Below are 17247 nucleotides of genomic sequence, written 5' to 3'. Positions count from 1 at the left end.
TGTATGGAAGAAACACGTCTTTGACTTCAATTAAAATCTGAGTAAAGTACATTCATGTTAATTTAACATTGAGGCGACTTCAAGACAACTTCACATGTTATGTCTAAAATGAATTATTTATTTTAATAATTTTTTAAACTTTTTTTCATTTCAATAATTAAGGTGTGAAAATTTACCACATTGTTAAAAGAAAAATCCGATGCCAAACGAAGGAGCACGTAATGAATTTTCATTGGTATAATATCATTTAGTCTGATATTAAAATTAGGTATATTCTATATGTATCGTTTTTGTTAATATATGAGTTTTGATTTAATTTTTTCATATTTTTTTTTGTATTTGAGGTATCAGCATAACTGAGAGATGTAAAATTGCATTTTTTTTTTTTTGATAAGTAAAGAATAAAATTAAATTAAGAGGAATACAAAAAGGGTATCCCAACCCTTTTACATAAATCAAACTACATTAAGAATCTTTAAGAATAAAGAGATGAACAAACAATGTTTGATGCATAAGCTAAACAATCACTTAAATGCAGCATCTTCCATTCGCTCTTTTTTGGATTTGGCTTTCCCCAATTTGCTCTTTTAAGCTCACTTTTATCAGCCAAATAATTTTTAAAATAAAAGTTCACTTAATGAAAATGATTCCAAATGGGTGTCCATGTTTTGTCCTTATGCTTTGACTATTCTTTGACCTGAACAAATTGCGGTTTCAGTGTTTTTCTTTTCATTTTCACTTTTCACATTTCTCTCTCTCTACCAATCTTCTCAACCCAAAAGAGGTAATGAAACTTGTTGAGGAAGTTTCACGCATTCACAGAGCTTAGCAGAGAATGGAGCCAAGGAAAAGCTAAAAGTCTTTTTCTTTCATTCAGCCAACCATTGTAGAAGTGAAGAAGAGGAGAAGAAAGAAAGAGCTTTTTCCTCACTCAAACTCAAACCCCTTTTTCGTATTTTTTGGTTAAGTATTTGTATTTCACCCAGTTCATCACCATGGAGTCGAACTAGGTCTGCATGAACAATTTTTTTTATTTGTGCATACTTATACTTCATACTGATACTACATTGCATGCTTTCAGTTTTTGCCAAAGAGCTAAACATTGCAGTTTTTTAGGACTAACCCTTTTCTGTCGCTTTTTCTTCCTTTGAACAAAGAGTATAGTACCCCCGCAACACAATGCAGCCACCCAAGCAAAATATCAAGGTAAGCAAAAAAACAAAGTCCACTAGCTTATTGTGTGGTTGTTTATAATTTTTTATTGTATGGTTTTCTGGTGGAGTTTGATTCTTTATTAGAGCATTGTGCTGGGTTGTGTAATTTAAGAGTCAAAATTTTATATCACTTGTTACTTACTACATTGATTTTTGAATGATACTTCCTTGAAACACTAAGAAGCTTTCACGTTATGCTCCAAAGCAGACTTTGTGGTATAGTTGGCAAGTGTTAATTTCAGCCATGACTATTAGAGTAAATAACTTATTAAATTCCTCCTTCGTTTGGGCACACATTAGCTTTAATTAATTACCATGTTTGTTAGTACGAGTCATATATGCACCAAGGTTGTAATATATGAAACTTGCTGAATTCTAGAATGCACTAGCAATTTCTTCAAACTCAATCTTTTTCCCTTACAAAGTGGCAGTGTGATAAGGATTGAGTATTATGGAGTGTTTAAATTCCACATTGAGTAGTGTGGTGGGATGATTGGTGGAGTATGAGTGTTTGATTCTCTTTCTCCCCCTTGACAACTAACTTCTAAGGTAGGTTCCACGAGTTTTTGGATGCGTATCATTGGTATCAAAGTTTATTGTTGGTGCATGAAAGAACAATCTGCTTTAGGGGTGGTGGTACGATAAGGACTTGGGTATTATAGGGATTCTAAGTCTAACATCGAGTATTATGGGAAGCTTGATGAAGTATTTTTACTTGGTTCTCCCCCTCTAAACTAGCTTTTTAAGGGGGGTTGCCCAAGTACACACAAACTTAGGTAGGGTGGTAATATGGGATTTGGGTTAAGTCTCCCGTAGAGTAGTTTGATGTGCTCATGATTTTAAGAATTTGATTATCTCTTCTTATCTTTTAAGAGAGGGTTCTTCTACAGCCTATCAGTTGGTATCAAAACTAGCTTTTGGTTTATCAAAAAGGGCTCTCTATGGTGGGGCTGACTAGAAAGGCTAAATGGAGTGGCATAAAGTGTCAGCTTGAGTAGTTTGGGATGCTGGATGAAGTACTTAAATGTTTAATTGATTCTCTCCCCTTAACAACTAGTTTTCAAGGGGACGGTTTTGCGAGTGCTTATTACCATGGCTTACCCATGGAAGACTAGTTTTGACGTTGCGTAAGGTTGCTAGGTTATCAATTACGAACTTCACTGGTTTATTAGGGTATAAGGAGAAGTTAGTTAAGATAGTTGGAATATTAATGAGTTTGTTAGTTACTTGAGGTGTAAGATGTAAATAGGGGAAGAAGAATGTTCATTGTGTAGATTTTGGGGGCAGATCCCATTGGTTGGATTGCTAGGGCTGAAAAATTCTGATGTGCAAAAAATTCATTCATTGCAAAAGCTACAGTATGCATTCATGAGCATGGAGGGCATGACAAGCTTTGTTTCTATTATTGGTGCCAAATATAACCAAGAATTCAGATTGGGAATCATTTTTCACAGCTTTTATAAAATGATTCAAAGATAGCTATGATAGCCACATCTTTGAAAGATTGACTGCCATTAAGCAAGAAGAGCAAACTGAGATGGAGGCCTGTAGCAAAGAAATGGAGACTTCCTCAGTCTTCTTGAAAGAGAGGGCCAACATTTTAGAGCTGAAACACATGCTGCACAAAATATTGAATGAAGAGGGTGATCCACGTCTGACTGAGTAAGACTAAAATAGCAATGGAGGAAAGTGGGTCAAAATGCATTGAAGTGGAGGCCGGTTCTTAGACAAAAAAGGTGGAACTACCCGCCTTTGGTAGAAGCATAGAAGGGGAAGCTGAGTCAAAGAGTAACAGTTTTAAGTGTGATGGTATGGTAATCTATTGCAATTCTTGAAATCAGAAAGTAGAAGCAAAGAAGGTTCAATAATAGAAACTTACATTCTTTGTAGTGGAGAAGAAACCAAAAATGATGTGAAATTAGCAAGAGAAGCAAAGATCATGATGGAGGAAGAAGTTGATGCATCAATAGAGTGAGGTTGTGGGCTGTAAAGATTAATTTCTTGATAATCCAATTGTAGAGTTAAACAAAAAAGAAGTTGGAGGTGGAGATGCAATCATGCATAACTGTTTTTAAAATTCATATTTCCATAATAAAAATTCTTTGTTGAGCCCAGATTCAATCATGAAGGTGGTTGGAACATCAATGGTATTGGAATCTTGGAATTTTAACGTGTTGGATGAGCCTTTGGCATTAAACTTTTATGCGACTATGGATGACAACTCAGCAATGGGGTCAGAGAAAAAGGAAGGCTCAGTGGCAGTAATAGTGCTTCATGTTATACAGAGTCTAGTTTCGTCCTGACCACCACCAAAGCCGCCAAACCTGTGTTTGCATGTTGTGACTGTTGGTTCTCATTCCTATGGCAAGAAACCATTGCAATGCTTGTAGGTGGGCAGATGAAGATCATGGTGATCAAGATGAGCTTGGGATCTAGCTTCCACAATTCCAGCCTTGAGGACAAGGTTCAATTTTAGGAAGGTTGTATTGTATTGTTAGGGTGTATGAAGAAGTTAGTCAAGATAGTTAGAATATTAATGAGTAAATTAGTTACTTAAGGTGTCAATAAGATATAAATTAGGGAAGAAGAAAGGATAGAGGAATGATGTTCATTTTGTACATTAAGCATTAGCTCTTTGTGAATGGAGAAATCCTTTATGAGGGAAACTTTTGAATTTTTTTCTTCATTTTATTCAATAATTTTTTTTGTTGCTTTCTCTTTTCAATTCTTGGTTCCTAACCGGTAGTGATTCTGTAATCTGCATATGTTAACCTTTCTTAACCATTGATTTTTAGCTCTCCCACTTGACTTTTGAATTACAATTTGCTTCGTACTTTCTTGGGTATCTAGTTTCCTCAGCGTCTTCAAATAGAATGTCTACTTAAATAAGAGTTCACCAGATTAGCTTTTCCATTTTAATATATCTCCTCATTTCCCTTATACTTAGGGAGTGAGACTTTACTTGGACTTAATCAAATAGATATTTATGTGTTCATTATTCCTTGCAGCTTGAACGATGTGATATATGTGGTGCTCGTGGTTTCGTAGAAAAAGTTGTTACTTGCTCTAAATGCAGCGTGATTCGACATGCGTAATGATCTCCAATTGGCCATTCTCTTTCTTGTACTTTTTTTTTTCTGACTTTTAATTTTTGTGGCATAATTACTTTCTCGTCTTATTAAGAAAACTCATTAATGAGAAAAAAATCAGGCAAGTGGTATATCTATCTTATCTATTTGAATTTGCATTCTTTTGCCAGGAAGGTTTAGAACATAAAAACTGTAAATATTTGCATTATTAGAAAGATTAGAGAAAGACTAAAAAAGTGCAAATTTACAACTTAATTTGCGTATAATTTTACACATTTTCGTATGACCTGACAAATCACTGGCTTTGGCTTGACCTATGTTTTTTTATATATGCATTTACAGTAGTATAAGTGCAGCATAAAACCTTGTTTGTTAATCAATGCTATATCCATCCCATTTCAGTTATTGCATTCAAATTAATACCACAATAATTCCTGAAGACTGGCTCTGTGAGACTTGCCAATCCAAGCATGATTCAACTTCACAACGTAAAGTGAATCAGGTTGTTGGTTCGTGGGCTTCTAAAAGGAAACCATCTGTCAGAGGAGGAAAAGTGAAGTACCTTGACTTGGATGAAGTCATTAGACTTTCTTCTGGGAAGGCTTCGGCTGTGTCAAAAAATGTTATTCCCAAGATTCCCTCCCTGTCTCCAAAAGCAAATCTTCCCATATTACCTCCTAAAGTACTTGGAAAGCTTCCAAGAAATGATGAAGTACGCAAGAAGCCAATGACTAACCAACATGCTTCTTGCTCATTATTTAAAGGTGGGAATTTCTGTTCATCTTTGCTTTCACGTCTATTCTTCTTAATGTTTATGGTGCATGTTCTTGAAAGCACAAAATTTTAAGTGTGCTGAATTTGCCTTGGTTTTAATCCGATTTGATGGAAATAAAATGTGCACTTGAGCTTGCTTATTCCTGTCTAGTCAGAGTTTCTTACACTCTCTGCTTGGATTCATTTCATTTGTGTGTGTATAGTTAAAGATATATAATCTTTAAGTTACTAACTCTCTGAATTGTTTTAAAATAAGTTATCATGTATTAAGAGTCTTTTGGATAAGTTTTTCCAATAACACTTTTTGGAGAGAAAAATAAGAAGAAAAAAGAAATGAGTTTTTTCATAAGCTAAAATTAGATCATTAATAGGCTAATTTGTAAAAGCTTTTCATAACTTTTCTAAATTCTTATTTTTAAGTTGTACGTAAGCTAATTTTAGCTTATTGAGAAACTCATTTTGTTTTTTCTTATTTTTCTCTCATATGAATGCTTTTGGAGAAATTTCTCCGAATAGATCCCGAGTCTAAATATAATTTCCATTTACTGATACTGACTGTATAAGAGTTTGAACTATCAGAGATATACAACCACAGTATGACTGGTTTAGAAAAAAAATGTTTTAAATCTTCGGCTTTTCAAGTTTACCAGGAGATAAGTTTGTGATTTCTTTTAGTGAGACTGGTTCTAGTAGGATCAACACAAGAGTGTATAGAAGAAAATCAGCAACCTTTTGGTGGTAATAGCTGATAAAAATGTACAGGCTCATGATGCTCAGAAATAAAAGCCTACAAAAGAGAGCCCTTTTGAAGATTTATCAGCAAAAAAGTCTTTCGCTATTGATGGTTCAGGAAGGATACTTTTCTTGTTATGATTTACTTCTGTGTTACGTTTGATGCTTTTTTAACTGTTGTTAAATGCAAATGTAAGGGTTGTATTATGTATGTATTAGGAGTCCTATATTGAGTAGGATAAACTATTTGATGTGGTACTTGAGTCTTGAGGTTATTCCATCTAATGAACTAGTTTTTTTTTTTAATTGGACTTTCCTCGTGTTTAAGTCTAAAATTATATAGTATATGTATGATGTATGACGATATTAGTCACTTGCATCCCGTGGGGTTCTAAAGCTATCATATCTTATCTTATTCCCTTTCCTTTCCTCAGGTGGTGAACATAGCGACGATGCTGAGTGTAACAGGTCTAATATGGAAAAAAATGACCCTCAGAGTATTCAGAAAAACTTGAACCTTTATCGTAAATTTTTACCCTCCTCAATTCATGCTTGGAGGTATGTAGCTCTTTTTTGGCCTTAAACTTGTCATTGCTAACTCTTTTACCTTGCATCTCTCTTGCACATTAAATTCCAATTGGTCGTTATAATGAGATTGAAACTAGCGGATCTCCCTTTAGCTTTTACATTAAATTCCAATTGGTGGTTATAATGAGATTGGAACTAGCGGATCTTCCAAGAATTAGGTTTTGGTGAGATTGATAACCAAGTTGCTCTCCACATTGCTTCCAATCCAGTATTCTGTGAGAGGATTAAACACATAGAAATCAATTATCTTTTTTATTAAAGTTGTTGTCCAAGGAAATTTGCATTGAGTTTGTCGGATCAAATGATGAACTTGTAAATGTGTTAATAAAATCGTTGAGAGGATCTCAGGTTGAATTTATTTGTTCCAAGCTCTACACATATAATTTGTATGCTCTGGCTTGACTGGGGAGTGTTAAAATAAATAGTCTTAAATACAATTTATTGTAAAGGTGATGTGTGTTTTGTGCTGTACTTAGTTCCTAGATATATCTTTTTATATTCTCTTCTCTTCCTCTCATACATTGTATCAATTAAAATTCAGGAATGACTGTGTACATGGGTGGATATAAAAGCTATATACTTTTGTGTTGTGACTTTTTCTCTTATTTTGAATATCTATGTTCGGAAAACTAAGTTTTGTTCCGTCCCTTTAATGTGGTAAATAACCCATTCCATGTACCAATTCGGCCACGTTAGGGTATAATTACAAGCAATCACAATTGCAAGATTTGTATGCATATTTTTGTGGAAATAAATGGTTTTGATCTTGTAAAGTTTGTGATTAAGTCCGTAGAGTTCAAATATTTTTAAATTCCTCCCTCTAAACTATAATGACATTCTATTACAATTTGTAAAACATTCGAACCTCTATGAAATCTCAAATAAACTATGGGGAAGTGTAGAATTAGGTTTAATGTGTCTAGGGTCTCTTCGGAATAACTTTTCTATAAAAATTTCTAGAAGAGAAAAATAGGAAGAAAAAATTAGATAAGTTTTTTCCATATAACTTATGCACAAATTAAAAATAAGAATTTAGCAAAGTTATATGAGAAAACTTCTACATTTTAGCTTGTGCATAAGTTAATTTTAATTTATGGAGAATTTAATTTTAAATTTATTTAATCAATTAAGGTATTTTAAAGTTGTAGACATGTGCAAAAAAGGTTACTTCCTATGAAGTCGTGATAAGTGATATACAATGATAGGTTTGAAAATGGCTCTAATACCATATTACAAAATGGACTTTAAGTCCAACTCAACTCCATAAAACCGACTCAATGAAGTGAGGTTTGCACCCACTTATATACAATGAAAGACTCTAATCTCTAGTCGATGTGGGATCTTCAACATTAATAAAAATTATATATAGGTATAAATATATAGATTTCTAGCAAATTTAAAGCCAAGGAAGGAAATGGGGGAATAGGGAGAGCAAGAATGGAGTAAAGAAGGCTAGTTTATTTTATGTGTTTTTGCTTACAAGGAATACGCTAAATATAGCAACAAAGGAGATAGCATATTCGGTATCTTATATGAATTTGATTTTTTTAATTCGAAATATTAGAAAGTTAAATTTAAAAATATAGAAAATAGATCAAGTTGTATTGAAGCCTTATCTCTATATGGCTTAAGCCATGACCTTTTATGATTAGCCGGGTTAGAGTAGCCAAATTATAATATAATTAAAGTAAAAACTGCACCTTACTAAGGTGTATTCCAATGTATCATAGGCTTATTCCAACCATATCTTTGATTTTAAAAAATGGAATATTATAGCATAGAATTTCATGATGAATAATATTCTTAAAAATTTTGTTTCTAAGTAAGTCCAAAGATGTGTGATTCAAGTAGTAGACAACCTCACTTAATATGACAAGGCATTTTTATTGTAATTGTTAATGCTTATCAACTTGTTACTGCATTAAGAGCATGGTTCTTGTATGGTGGTGATGATACTTGTCGAGACATATACTAACAAAATCCCTTCTACACTCCGTGGTGTGGACTTGTTGGATCACTTTTCTCATGACTGCTGCTAAATTGTTGAACATTTTATTATTATTATTTTCCTTTTTTAAAACTGAGTTTGTTATTAAATTCAAACTTTCTGGCTGCCCAAAAACACTTCTGTTAGTAGAAGATAGGCTAGATTCTTATTTATTTTCAAAACAAAAGCAATTCTAATTATGGTCTCTTGGCATTATATGAGAACAAAGGTTGCTATGGTACCATATACAAGTGTCCATTAATTGAGGACTTTATTGCAAGAATATGATACTTGCAAAAGCAAACATTTAATTAGGTGAAGGTTAGAGTTTTACTCATCTAAAATTTACATGCTGTTGACCTTTTTGTAGGGGTCAGATCCAAATTCTTCAAACAGCTTCATCTTGGATACTTTATGATGGGTTTGAGGCCCAACCACCATGCATTGTTAACAAGAAAGCATATAAATTTTCAAGAGAAATGCCATCAGTCCTGCACCTGGAGGCATTTCCTGCATTGAATGTCTTGACTAACATATTCCCAGATGAGTCACCTAAACTTCAGGATATTGCATTGTACTTCTTTCCATCAGAATGTACTGATAGGTCATTTCTTACTTATTTTCTTGATCTTTTTCATTTTCCTTTTTCTTTTTGGTGTGTGCCATGCGGAAAATTGTGGTTTAAGCTACTCATCCTACATGTTCTCAATTGAATGTAGGTTCAGAAAGGACCTGAATGACATATTGAAGTTTATGAATGACGAGAAAGCAATGCTAAGAAGTTTTATTGATGGAGTGGAGTTGCTAGTATTTACCTCAAATCAACTTGACATAGACTCAAGGGGTACGTAAACTAAACTGCTTCATTCATTAGCTCTGCTCTTTCCTGATCTACAATTCCTTTCCATTCATTAATATTTCACATCAAAATTCAGAGAGGAGAGAGCAGGTTCAAAATATTAAATTTTTCTTTTTAAAATTGTGTTTTCTTGAATTTGTTTAGGGTTTAGGGTTTCAATCAACATTTGTTGAGATTAACTAGTTCGTACAGGTGTTATTGCTGAAGTAAAGGGTGGACATTTCCTATGGGGAGTCTTTCGTCAATTTAAAATTGATAAAGCTATTCAAAGAGTACCTGCCATGGAGCCAGTTGATATGGAAATTGATATGATTGGAGGAAAAGATGTGGAGGGAAAAGTTGATCACTTTCAGAAACATAAACCCAAGAGTGCCTCTGATGGAGTATAATAACAGTCTGCATATTCCACTAGGTTTTGAAGCATTTAACTAAATGTTTTCATGAAAAATTGTTGCTAACCACATGCTTTCTATTGCATGTACCTTGAAGTGAATTATACATCAATACAATATATAATCTTAGTAAAACAACTAAGGTCATCAACTATCTTAAGGTAACCAAGTTCAGAAGCAGACAAGCTTTCAAGTCTTCATAGTTACACTGCATAAGAACAAACTAAATGGTTAATATTAGAAGTTTGTCAATGATATCCTGAGACAAATTTTGGATCATTCAACAAAATTTCGTAAGATATTTTACCTAATGAGAAAACTTATACCACCTAAGAATATTGGCATCAATCCATTAAAGAGGGCATTACTCCAGTCTAATTATGCAGTAATCTATTTAGCCATTTGGTTATTGGTGTTTGTTTGCATCATAAAGAGACAAAATTTGCAATAATGGATGAATCTGCTTTATTTTGTGATTGTTATAATGCAGGCAAAAGAAGAAAATATAGGAAAAATATGTTTATTTGTCTCTTACCGTCTTTGAAAGTTGAAAGTGTAGATTTAATTCCTTTTAAGTTTTTTGTCAAATTTTGTCTAAGGTAAAAATGTTGTTGTACCGATTTATAGAGGGTAAAAATGTTGTTTAGACAATGTTTGGAAAAACTACAAATAGTTTAAAATTAGAAAGACAATGTTTGAAAGATTACAAATAATACTCCTAGTGAATCCCTTAATTATTATTTGGGAATATAGTCACTTTTAACTAATATTTTGAACTTAACAACTCTTTGTTAAAATGAGTATCTTTTAAACCTAGCTACTCTGACTAAAATAAATATTATTTGAAAGTAGTCACTCATGGCTAAAATGAGTATTCTTTAAATGAATCATTCTAGGATAAAATGAGTATTCTTTTAAACTAGTTACTTTTAACTAAAAAAAAGTATTATTTGAAAACAACCACTCATGACTAAAATAAGTACTATTTGAATTTAACCACTCGTTAAAATTAGTATTTTTTTTGTGAAACAAACACTCCTATATAAGATAAGTAAATTATCTAGATAATAACCAACATCTCACAAACTTTTCTCACTTGGAGGGAATGTATCTTTCAATGATTACAAAGATAAACACTTTCTCCTAGTTTGCTAATGAACATAAACAATGTTCTTTAAGAGACTTCTTATGGCACAAAAATTTGAGCAACATCAATATGCAACCATTCATTATTTGCGGTAGCTTTGGATGTCATTAATGACTTCTAATGAATTATGCTATGCAGTTACTTGATTCTACTCGTAGGACGCTCAATAAGGAAACCTGCACATGCTCTCCTGTGCATCTTAATTGTTTCTAAAATCATATTTATAAAATTTTGTAATTACTATGATATTAATATTTTCAATATCACTGAACAATGTTCTCTTAATATCTTAGAATTAACAATATATTTCCTTCCCATATACTAATTCAGACAATATCAATATATTCAAATAAATATTCCATATTATAATTTCTTTTGAAAAATATGTATTTCAAAAAACCTTTAAAGAGTACACGTGTGTGCTCTATGTTTTCGAAATCCTTTTCAAATACAAATTTGAATATCTAAGTATTTACAATTGTGCTTGTGCAATATATCTTTCATTAGTATATATCAATTTTGGTCATTGTTTCAAATAATTTTTCAATATATTGGACAATATAGTCAAACAATATTTTTTTGTTGAAGTTCACTTGAAAACATTTTAAATCTCAATTAAAACGTTGTGTATTGATGCATGGATAGTTTATATTTTTTGCTTTAATAAAACGAGTTTATAAAATATTTAATCAATCGTAAGCACATATAAAGTGAAAGTATTAAGTTTGAAAACTTTTTTGACACTTGTTCGTCCAACGCATGATCATCGTCTGCCACATTCATTTGATCATCGTTTGGTCTGTGTTCATGGTTAGTATGTTCATCTCAGTGTATCATCCAACAACATCATCTGATGTGTTTTCTTTGAATAGATTGTATTAGTCTACATCTAATACTAGAGTATTAACACTTGGTCCATTGAGTTCGGTTGCAGGCTTGATCTTGCATATGCTTTGTTTTGATTTTGGTTTCGACTATCCTTATCATTAAAGATTTTAGTTATCAAAATAGATTTGAAAATTTTACTTATGGGAAGACTAAATCGTTTTAATCTAAAACTTGACATAATTTATCAAGCTTAACTCAAATGTCTTTTATGCAAATTGGAGTTGAAAGCAAATTCGTACAAAGTCGATGGTTTATGCATAACAAACATTTTTTATTTTTAAAAAGGTTTTTGGCATGGAGCAACATTGACATATTCTTTAAGAGATGTTTGATTTATACAAGTCTTCATGAGACCCTTTTGTAAGACTGATTAGAATGAGAATTGTGTCTATCATAATCAGACGAAGCCTTGCATATGTCATGATTTGATGTTAAGACATATTCATATTTTAACACTTTATTGTAAAAGTAATTAATCAAAACAACATTTGGGGTCTGAAGCTTTCTTTACAAAAATCTAGCAGTGATTATTCTGGTCAATATTTCACCTCGAGAATTTTGTTAATTTCTTGAGCATTAGTAAAAACTATATTACGTCAGAGGAGGTGAAGTCTTGTCCCTAAGATCATTTGTTAGCGTCTAATGTTTGCCAACTTGCCAAGGCACAAAGAAGTAAGAAGAAAGGTAAGACTAAGTTAAATCCCATAATCCACATGACAAGCTCCTCATTTTGTCTCTTACTTTATGTCTGCTAATGCTTTGTATCATATGCATCTAGGTGTCTATGACAAGAAGAAAAAAAAATATTGTTTTTGAAAGTAATGTATTACATGAATATTTGTAGGTGTGAGGTAATTCCTTTCTATTATCGATGATCATTCAAAGATTACTTGAATATTCACAAAGAAGCTAAAATCTAAAACTTTTAGTCATTTCAAACATTAATCTACTCTTATGTTTTAACTACATTAATAAGAACAGAAAGCTAAGCATATGAGAACAAATGATCGAGGTTTTACTTAATCAAATAATACACTTTAAAAACCAGTAAGGGTTGAATTAATCCAAAGTCTTTTTTCAGAGTATTCAATTACAAATTCAAAATTTCAAGATTAACAAGAAAAAGGGATCGACTGTGATCTTCAAAAATTTGTAGCATAAAAAAGGAATTTGATTTTTAAACAAAAGAAATATTTCAACAAAATAAGTCAATCTTGGCCCTTTCACAATTGATTTTATCATTAATTAAGGAATTAGCAAAGTAACAAATTAACAAATTGTAAAAAAATTTCACAAATTCAAATTAACATATCAAACATAAATTAATTCTTAAAAATCACATATAAATAGAACCTATGAAAAGAAAAAGAAGAAGAAAAAGAACTACTAATGCATCTAAAATTCAAGGATCACTATCAATTACACTAGAGATCATTCCTTAATCTTTATCATTACTGAGTGGTGAAGTATAAAATTTAAGATTGTAAAGAAGAAAACGAAAGAGAGGAAAAGAAAGTATTTCTTAAACCTCCAAAGTTGTCAAAATAATCACATAGAAAGAGAGGTTGGCTCTTATTAATATAAACCTAGTCGCATGTTTAATCAAATTAAAATAAAGATTAGACCGTAGAATCAAGTCCAAAAGATTAATATAAGTATGAAAAACAAAGTTATCCTAATTCAGATTTTCATTTTTTATGTGATTCTTGATTTCTCTTCTGTTTTTCATATGGCCAAGACTTAAGTGTTGTCTAAAATTTATCAGCAATGCTTGATGGTGGGAGTTGCATTGCATGGAATAAAAGACCAAAAGCTTTCAAGGAGAACCATGTTTCCATTGTTCTCATTAAGTAAAAGGATAGAAGTTTGAAAACAACAAACTACCGAGAAATATATATGTTATAGAGTATGCCCATATCACGTATCCCCATCTATAGTATTTTGTGGGATATGCCATTATATACGCAGCAAACCAATAAAGAGGAGGGTTGGCAGACAAGAAACGAGTAGCTACCTGTACATGCATGACAAAGAAAGCAGTAGATGCCATGAATCCCAAGTGTAACAGGAATGGGAGCACAGATGCAGATAAGTATCCTGGCCATGCTTCTGCTGACTCGGATTCTATGGGAACAGTAGCAACATCTCCCTTGATCACATTCTTTCTTCTCCTAAGATTTAAGTGTTCTTCTACCCTAACAGAGGAGGACTTCCCCACACTTCCAGCTTCTTTGGACCTTGAGAGATCACCTGACAAAAACACAACTCCACAGCTCTTTTCTTCCATTGGAGCTAAAAAACCCAATGAGAAAAAGGTCTGAGGCCTTGACTTGGCATAATGGACAATTGAGCACAGTGCCAGAGACAGTATTGGAGATGCAAGAAGAAAGTTAGGCAACTGTTTCAGCTGAAAATATCTCAGGAAACCTACACCCCTGGACAATCAGAACATAACAATCTTCAACTGGAAAACTGACGATTTAAATATCTAAGTTCCAACATTCTACACTACATAGAAAATACATCATAATAGTTTGCATAGAGCCACATAATAGAGAATATTATTCAGCCAATAGCATAGGATTAGCAAAATAAATCAACAGTACGTTTGGAACTTAACAGTGAACGTACCAATAATTACTTTGAATGTAACTGTAAAGTAACGGTATCCTTGCCTTGCACCAGGGCCTTATATCATCATGGGAACGACCAACACACATATTGTAATAGCCATAAGCCAGGAAAGCTAAAAATGGAGCGAAAACACATGCAGTGCGTAAAGCTCCAACAAAAATAATCTGCAAAGCCAACTGGCAAAATGACAAAGAATCAATCAAGTGCCCTGAGTTAGTTACAACTTTATTTGTATTCCAGTTAGTTATAACTACTTAACACTGTGAGTTAGTTACTATCTTTATTTCTATTCTTCTGTCTTCACACATACATTTTCCTAACAAGGGACCTTGTATCAAGCACATAGTTAAGAACACAAATTAAGCAAGGAAAGAAAATTATTAGTTCATGACACATACTTTCTACTTTATGACCTATCACATGAAATATCCACTACTACAAAAATCCCTCATTTTTTTTGTTTTGTTTTGTAGCATACAATATCACACCCCTACCACTTTGCATCCCCTATCTTCCACACTGAATATTATAACCATCTATGGTCATTTATAGTAAAATTAGCCATCAAACTCTCCACATATTGAACAAACAATATATTTCTTCAGGCTAACAGCCAAGTTGATTGAATTCACCTCTCTTTCTCCATCACATATCAGCAACCACATTCCTAATTTTGCAAGTGCTTAACATGGTTGCATCGAATTCCCAGACACAGAAAACAGTTTCATCGTTGATCAATACAAAGACAGTCATTCATGTGAGACTGAATGCAAATGACATTTTCCACTCAGACTCGCAAATAATTTATTCCTATTTGGATAAATTTCCCAGTAAACACTTGCAGAAAAAAAGAAGATAAAAAAAGAAAAATGAATTGAATTTCTCCTATGGGTTAAAATCAATTTACGCATATCAAGAAGTCAGATATGAAAGCATCTATAAAATTAAGTGCATAAATTCATTTTAGCTTCCTATTTCATTGTCCAGTAAGCTATGACACAAAGATCTGACACATGAATGAGATACAAAGTTATTCTAAAAATATATAGTATACAGTATTGTTAAGATACACATATACACATCTAGACACGTATACAAATTCATAAACATGATTGTAATTCTGCAAACCTAAACTAAGAAACACCTCTTGAAATTACTAAAAACAAAACCATGATAAATTTCTTTCTACTACCTACAAATAGAATACCCATAATGAATCTCATTCCTTTCTTGACATCGTCCACAAAGAGGAAAACAAAATCCATTTTAGTTCATCAAGAGACAATGCTTCTACATTGCTAACTATACATAATACATGTTTTCTATCTCTCAAATTGTACTGGATTTTCATAAAAAAATTCAAGGCCCCAATAAGCAGCGATAAGTAGCAAACAGATTTATGCAAAAGGGTGGGAAGGAACCAACAGGAAGACGCTTTTGGTGAAACAGGGCGTGAAAAGAGCGATGCATAGTCTGAAAACAGAGATAGCCAGCATTAAGCACGCCATTAGACCTTGCACAACCGGAGAGCGCGAAGAAAAGAACGGCCAAATTGTTTCCGCCGCAGACGAAGTGATACATCCCTCCAAAACACATAAGAGCGTACAAACTCTCGGAGTATCTGCCATCTCAGGAGAAATCAAACACAGAGGCAAGAAATCCATCAACAGGAGCGAAAAAAAGAAAAGAATATTTACATGGAGGAATAAAAGACAGAGGCGGGGTTGAAGCAGAACAAAAGAGTAGCCCTTAACGCAATTTGGGGGTCCTTCAATAGGGTTAAGGAGAGTCTGTAGAAGTAGAGAGCAGCGAGAACAAAGGCGAGGTTGTTGATGAGGTAAGCGGAGAGAATGAAGAGGGTGGGGAGGAAGGAGAGGAGGGAAAGAGAGAGGGGAAGGAGGGGGAGGAAAGCGAAGGTTTGCTCGTACTCGTAGCCGCATTGAGCGATGCGGAGGAAGTAGACGGAGTCCCAGACGACGGCGTTTTGGAGGGGGGAAGAGAGCGTGGCGTTGGGGGTGGTGAGGCACGGAGGGTTTAAGGAAGCTGATGTGTCGTAGGGTGAGAGAAGAGTGCGGAAAAGGATGATCATGGCGAGAAGGAGGAGTCTGGAAAATATTGCAGATTTTAGAACCAAGTGTTGGTGGAGATGCTCATGCTCATGCTCTGCTGATGTTTCCACCATTTTTGAATGGGAATCACCTCTCATTGAACATTGAACATTAATTAGGGATCGATGGATTAGAAAGATAATTAGACACTTCTATAACAATTCACTCACCCTACATCCACTAAATATAAAATAATAAAAGCATGTGATCTCTATATATTTTTATTTATGTTATATATTAAGTATTTTTTCTTTCTTTAGACTTTTCTTTACTAGATCATTTACATTGTGTTTGGTTTAGTGGGTGACACTATAGTGCAGACGAATTAGACCACTCCATTTGTTTACGTGAAAGGGGAAGGGTTATAGTGAATGAAAACATGAGGAGATTCACGATGCTCTTAAATATGAAGAGAAAGGAGAGTGAATTTTGTTGAAAGACATGTAGGATATAATGAAAGACCATAGTGCCCTTACTTTATTCACGTTACACACAGTTGCGTACACTGCCATTACACCTTTGCATGGATCAAGAGCAACAGGGCACCACAAGCACCACGGTGGCCAGTCATTGCGCATGAGATTCTTGACTTTGATTCAGGAATCTTTTTGACCAATTTAAATGTAAATTGAATGCACAAGTGTGTTGGTGAGAGAGTAGGTGCATCATAATTGTGATGCATGAGTATATAAGAGAGCCTTCAAAGCTAAGCAAGCACAACATCTGTCTAGCCTTCACACACAGAGTTGCATTGATATAGGGTGCTTCGAGAGGGTCTTCAGTAAGCATAGAGGTAGGATAGTGAGTTTGGTAGTTCATCTCTGGCCTAAGGTTA

The 17247-nt window shown here is 33.5% G+C and overlaps 2 protein-coding genes across 7 annotated transcripts; one reads left to right on the top strand and one right to left on the bottom strand.

The window, feature by feature from the left end:
- Nucleotides 1-723: 723 nt before the first annotated feature.
- LOC137822809 (PHD finger-containing protein 6) lies at nucleotides 724-9970 on the top strand. 6 transcript variants are annotated; one of them, XR_011082991.1, is made up of 8 exons: nucleotides 724-1010; nucleotides 1158-1206; nucleotides 4223-4305; nucleotides 4706-5067; nucleotides 6244-6367; nucleotides 8755-8978; nucleotides 9104-9228; nucleotides 9436-9466. XR_011082991.1 is itself a non-coding variant. In XM_068627810.1 (8 exons), exons 2-8 carry the CDS (start codon nucleotides 1180-1182, stop codon nucleotides 9630-9632), a joined length of 1146 nt encoding a protein of 381 aa, XP_068483911.1. In that variant the 5' UTR covers nucleotides 724-1010; nucleotides 1158-1179; the 3' UTR covers nucleotides 9633-9970. The 6 variants fall into 6 exon arrangements, 5 of the variants coding, with proteins under 5 accessions (XP_068483911.1, XP_068483912.1, XP_068483909.1 ...); XM_068627810.1 differs by having other exon boundaries at nucleotides 8755-8988; nucleotides 9110-9228; nucleotides 9436-9970; XM_068627811.1 differs by having other exon boundaries at nucleotides 725-1010; nucleotides 4223-4337; nucleotides 8755-8988; nucleotides 9436-9970.
- A 3514-nt stretch (nucleotides 9971-13484) lies between these two features.
- LOC137821754 (uncharacterized) lies at nucleotides 13485-16563 on the bottom strand. Its single transcript, XM_068626503.1, has 4 exons — nucleotides 16002-16563; nucleotides 15730-15925; nucleotides 14302-14480; nucleotides 13485-14105 (listed from the first exon to the last, which is right to left on the bottom strand). Exons 1-4 carry the CDS (start codon nucleotides 16508-16510, stop codon nucleotides 13517-13519), a joined length of 1473 nt encoding a protein of 490 aa, XP_068482604.1. The 5' UTR covers nucleotides 16511-16563; the 3' UTR covers nucleotides 13485-13516.
- Nucleotides 16564-17247: the final 684 nt, after the last annotated feature.

The sequence above is a fragment of the Phaseolus vulgaris genome, chromosome 9 (genome assembly GCF_000499845.2).
Source record: "Phaseolus vulgaris cultivar G19833 chromosome 9, P. vulgaris v2.0, whole genome shotgun sequence".
In the NCBI taxonomy this organism is placed as follows: Eukaryota; Viridiplantae; Streptophyta; class Magnoliopsida; order Fabales; family Fabaceae; genus Phaseolus; species Phaseolus vulgaris.
This window is presented reverse-complemented; position numbering and strand designations above follow the sequence as displayed.

Coding starts and splice junctions, on each gene's coding strand:
- LOC137821754 (XM_068626503.1), bottom strand. CDS start 16,510: ATGAGAGGTGATTCCCATTCAAAAATGGTGGAAACATCAGCAGAGCAT. Junction 14,481..15,729: donor TTCACCAAAAGCGTCTTCCT/GTTGGTTCCTTC, acceptor TCATTTTGCCAG/TTGGCTTTGCAGATTATTTT. Junction 14,106..14,301: donor TACATTCAAAGTAATTATTG/GTACGTTCACTG, acceptor CTGATTGTCCAG/GGGTGTAGGTTTCCTGAGAT.
- LOC137822809 (XM_068627808.1), top strand. CDS start 1,180: ATGCAGCCACCCAAGCAAAATATCAAG. Junction 5,068..6,243: donor TTCTTGCTCATTATTTAAAG/GTGGGAATTTCT, acceptor TCCTTTCCTCAG/GTGGTGAACATAGCGACGAT. Junction 9,229..9,435: donor ACTTGACATAGACTCAAGGG/GTACGTAAACTA, acceptor TAGTTCGTACAG/GTGTTATTGCTGAAGTAAAG.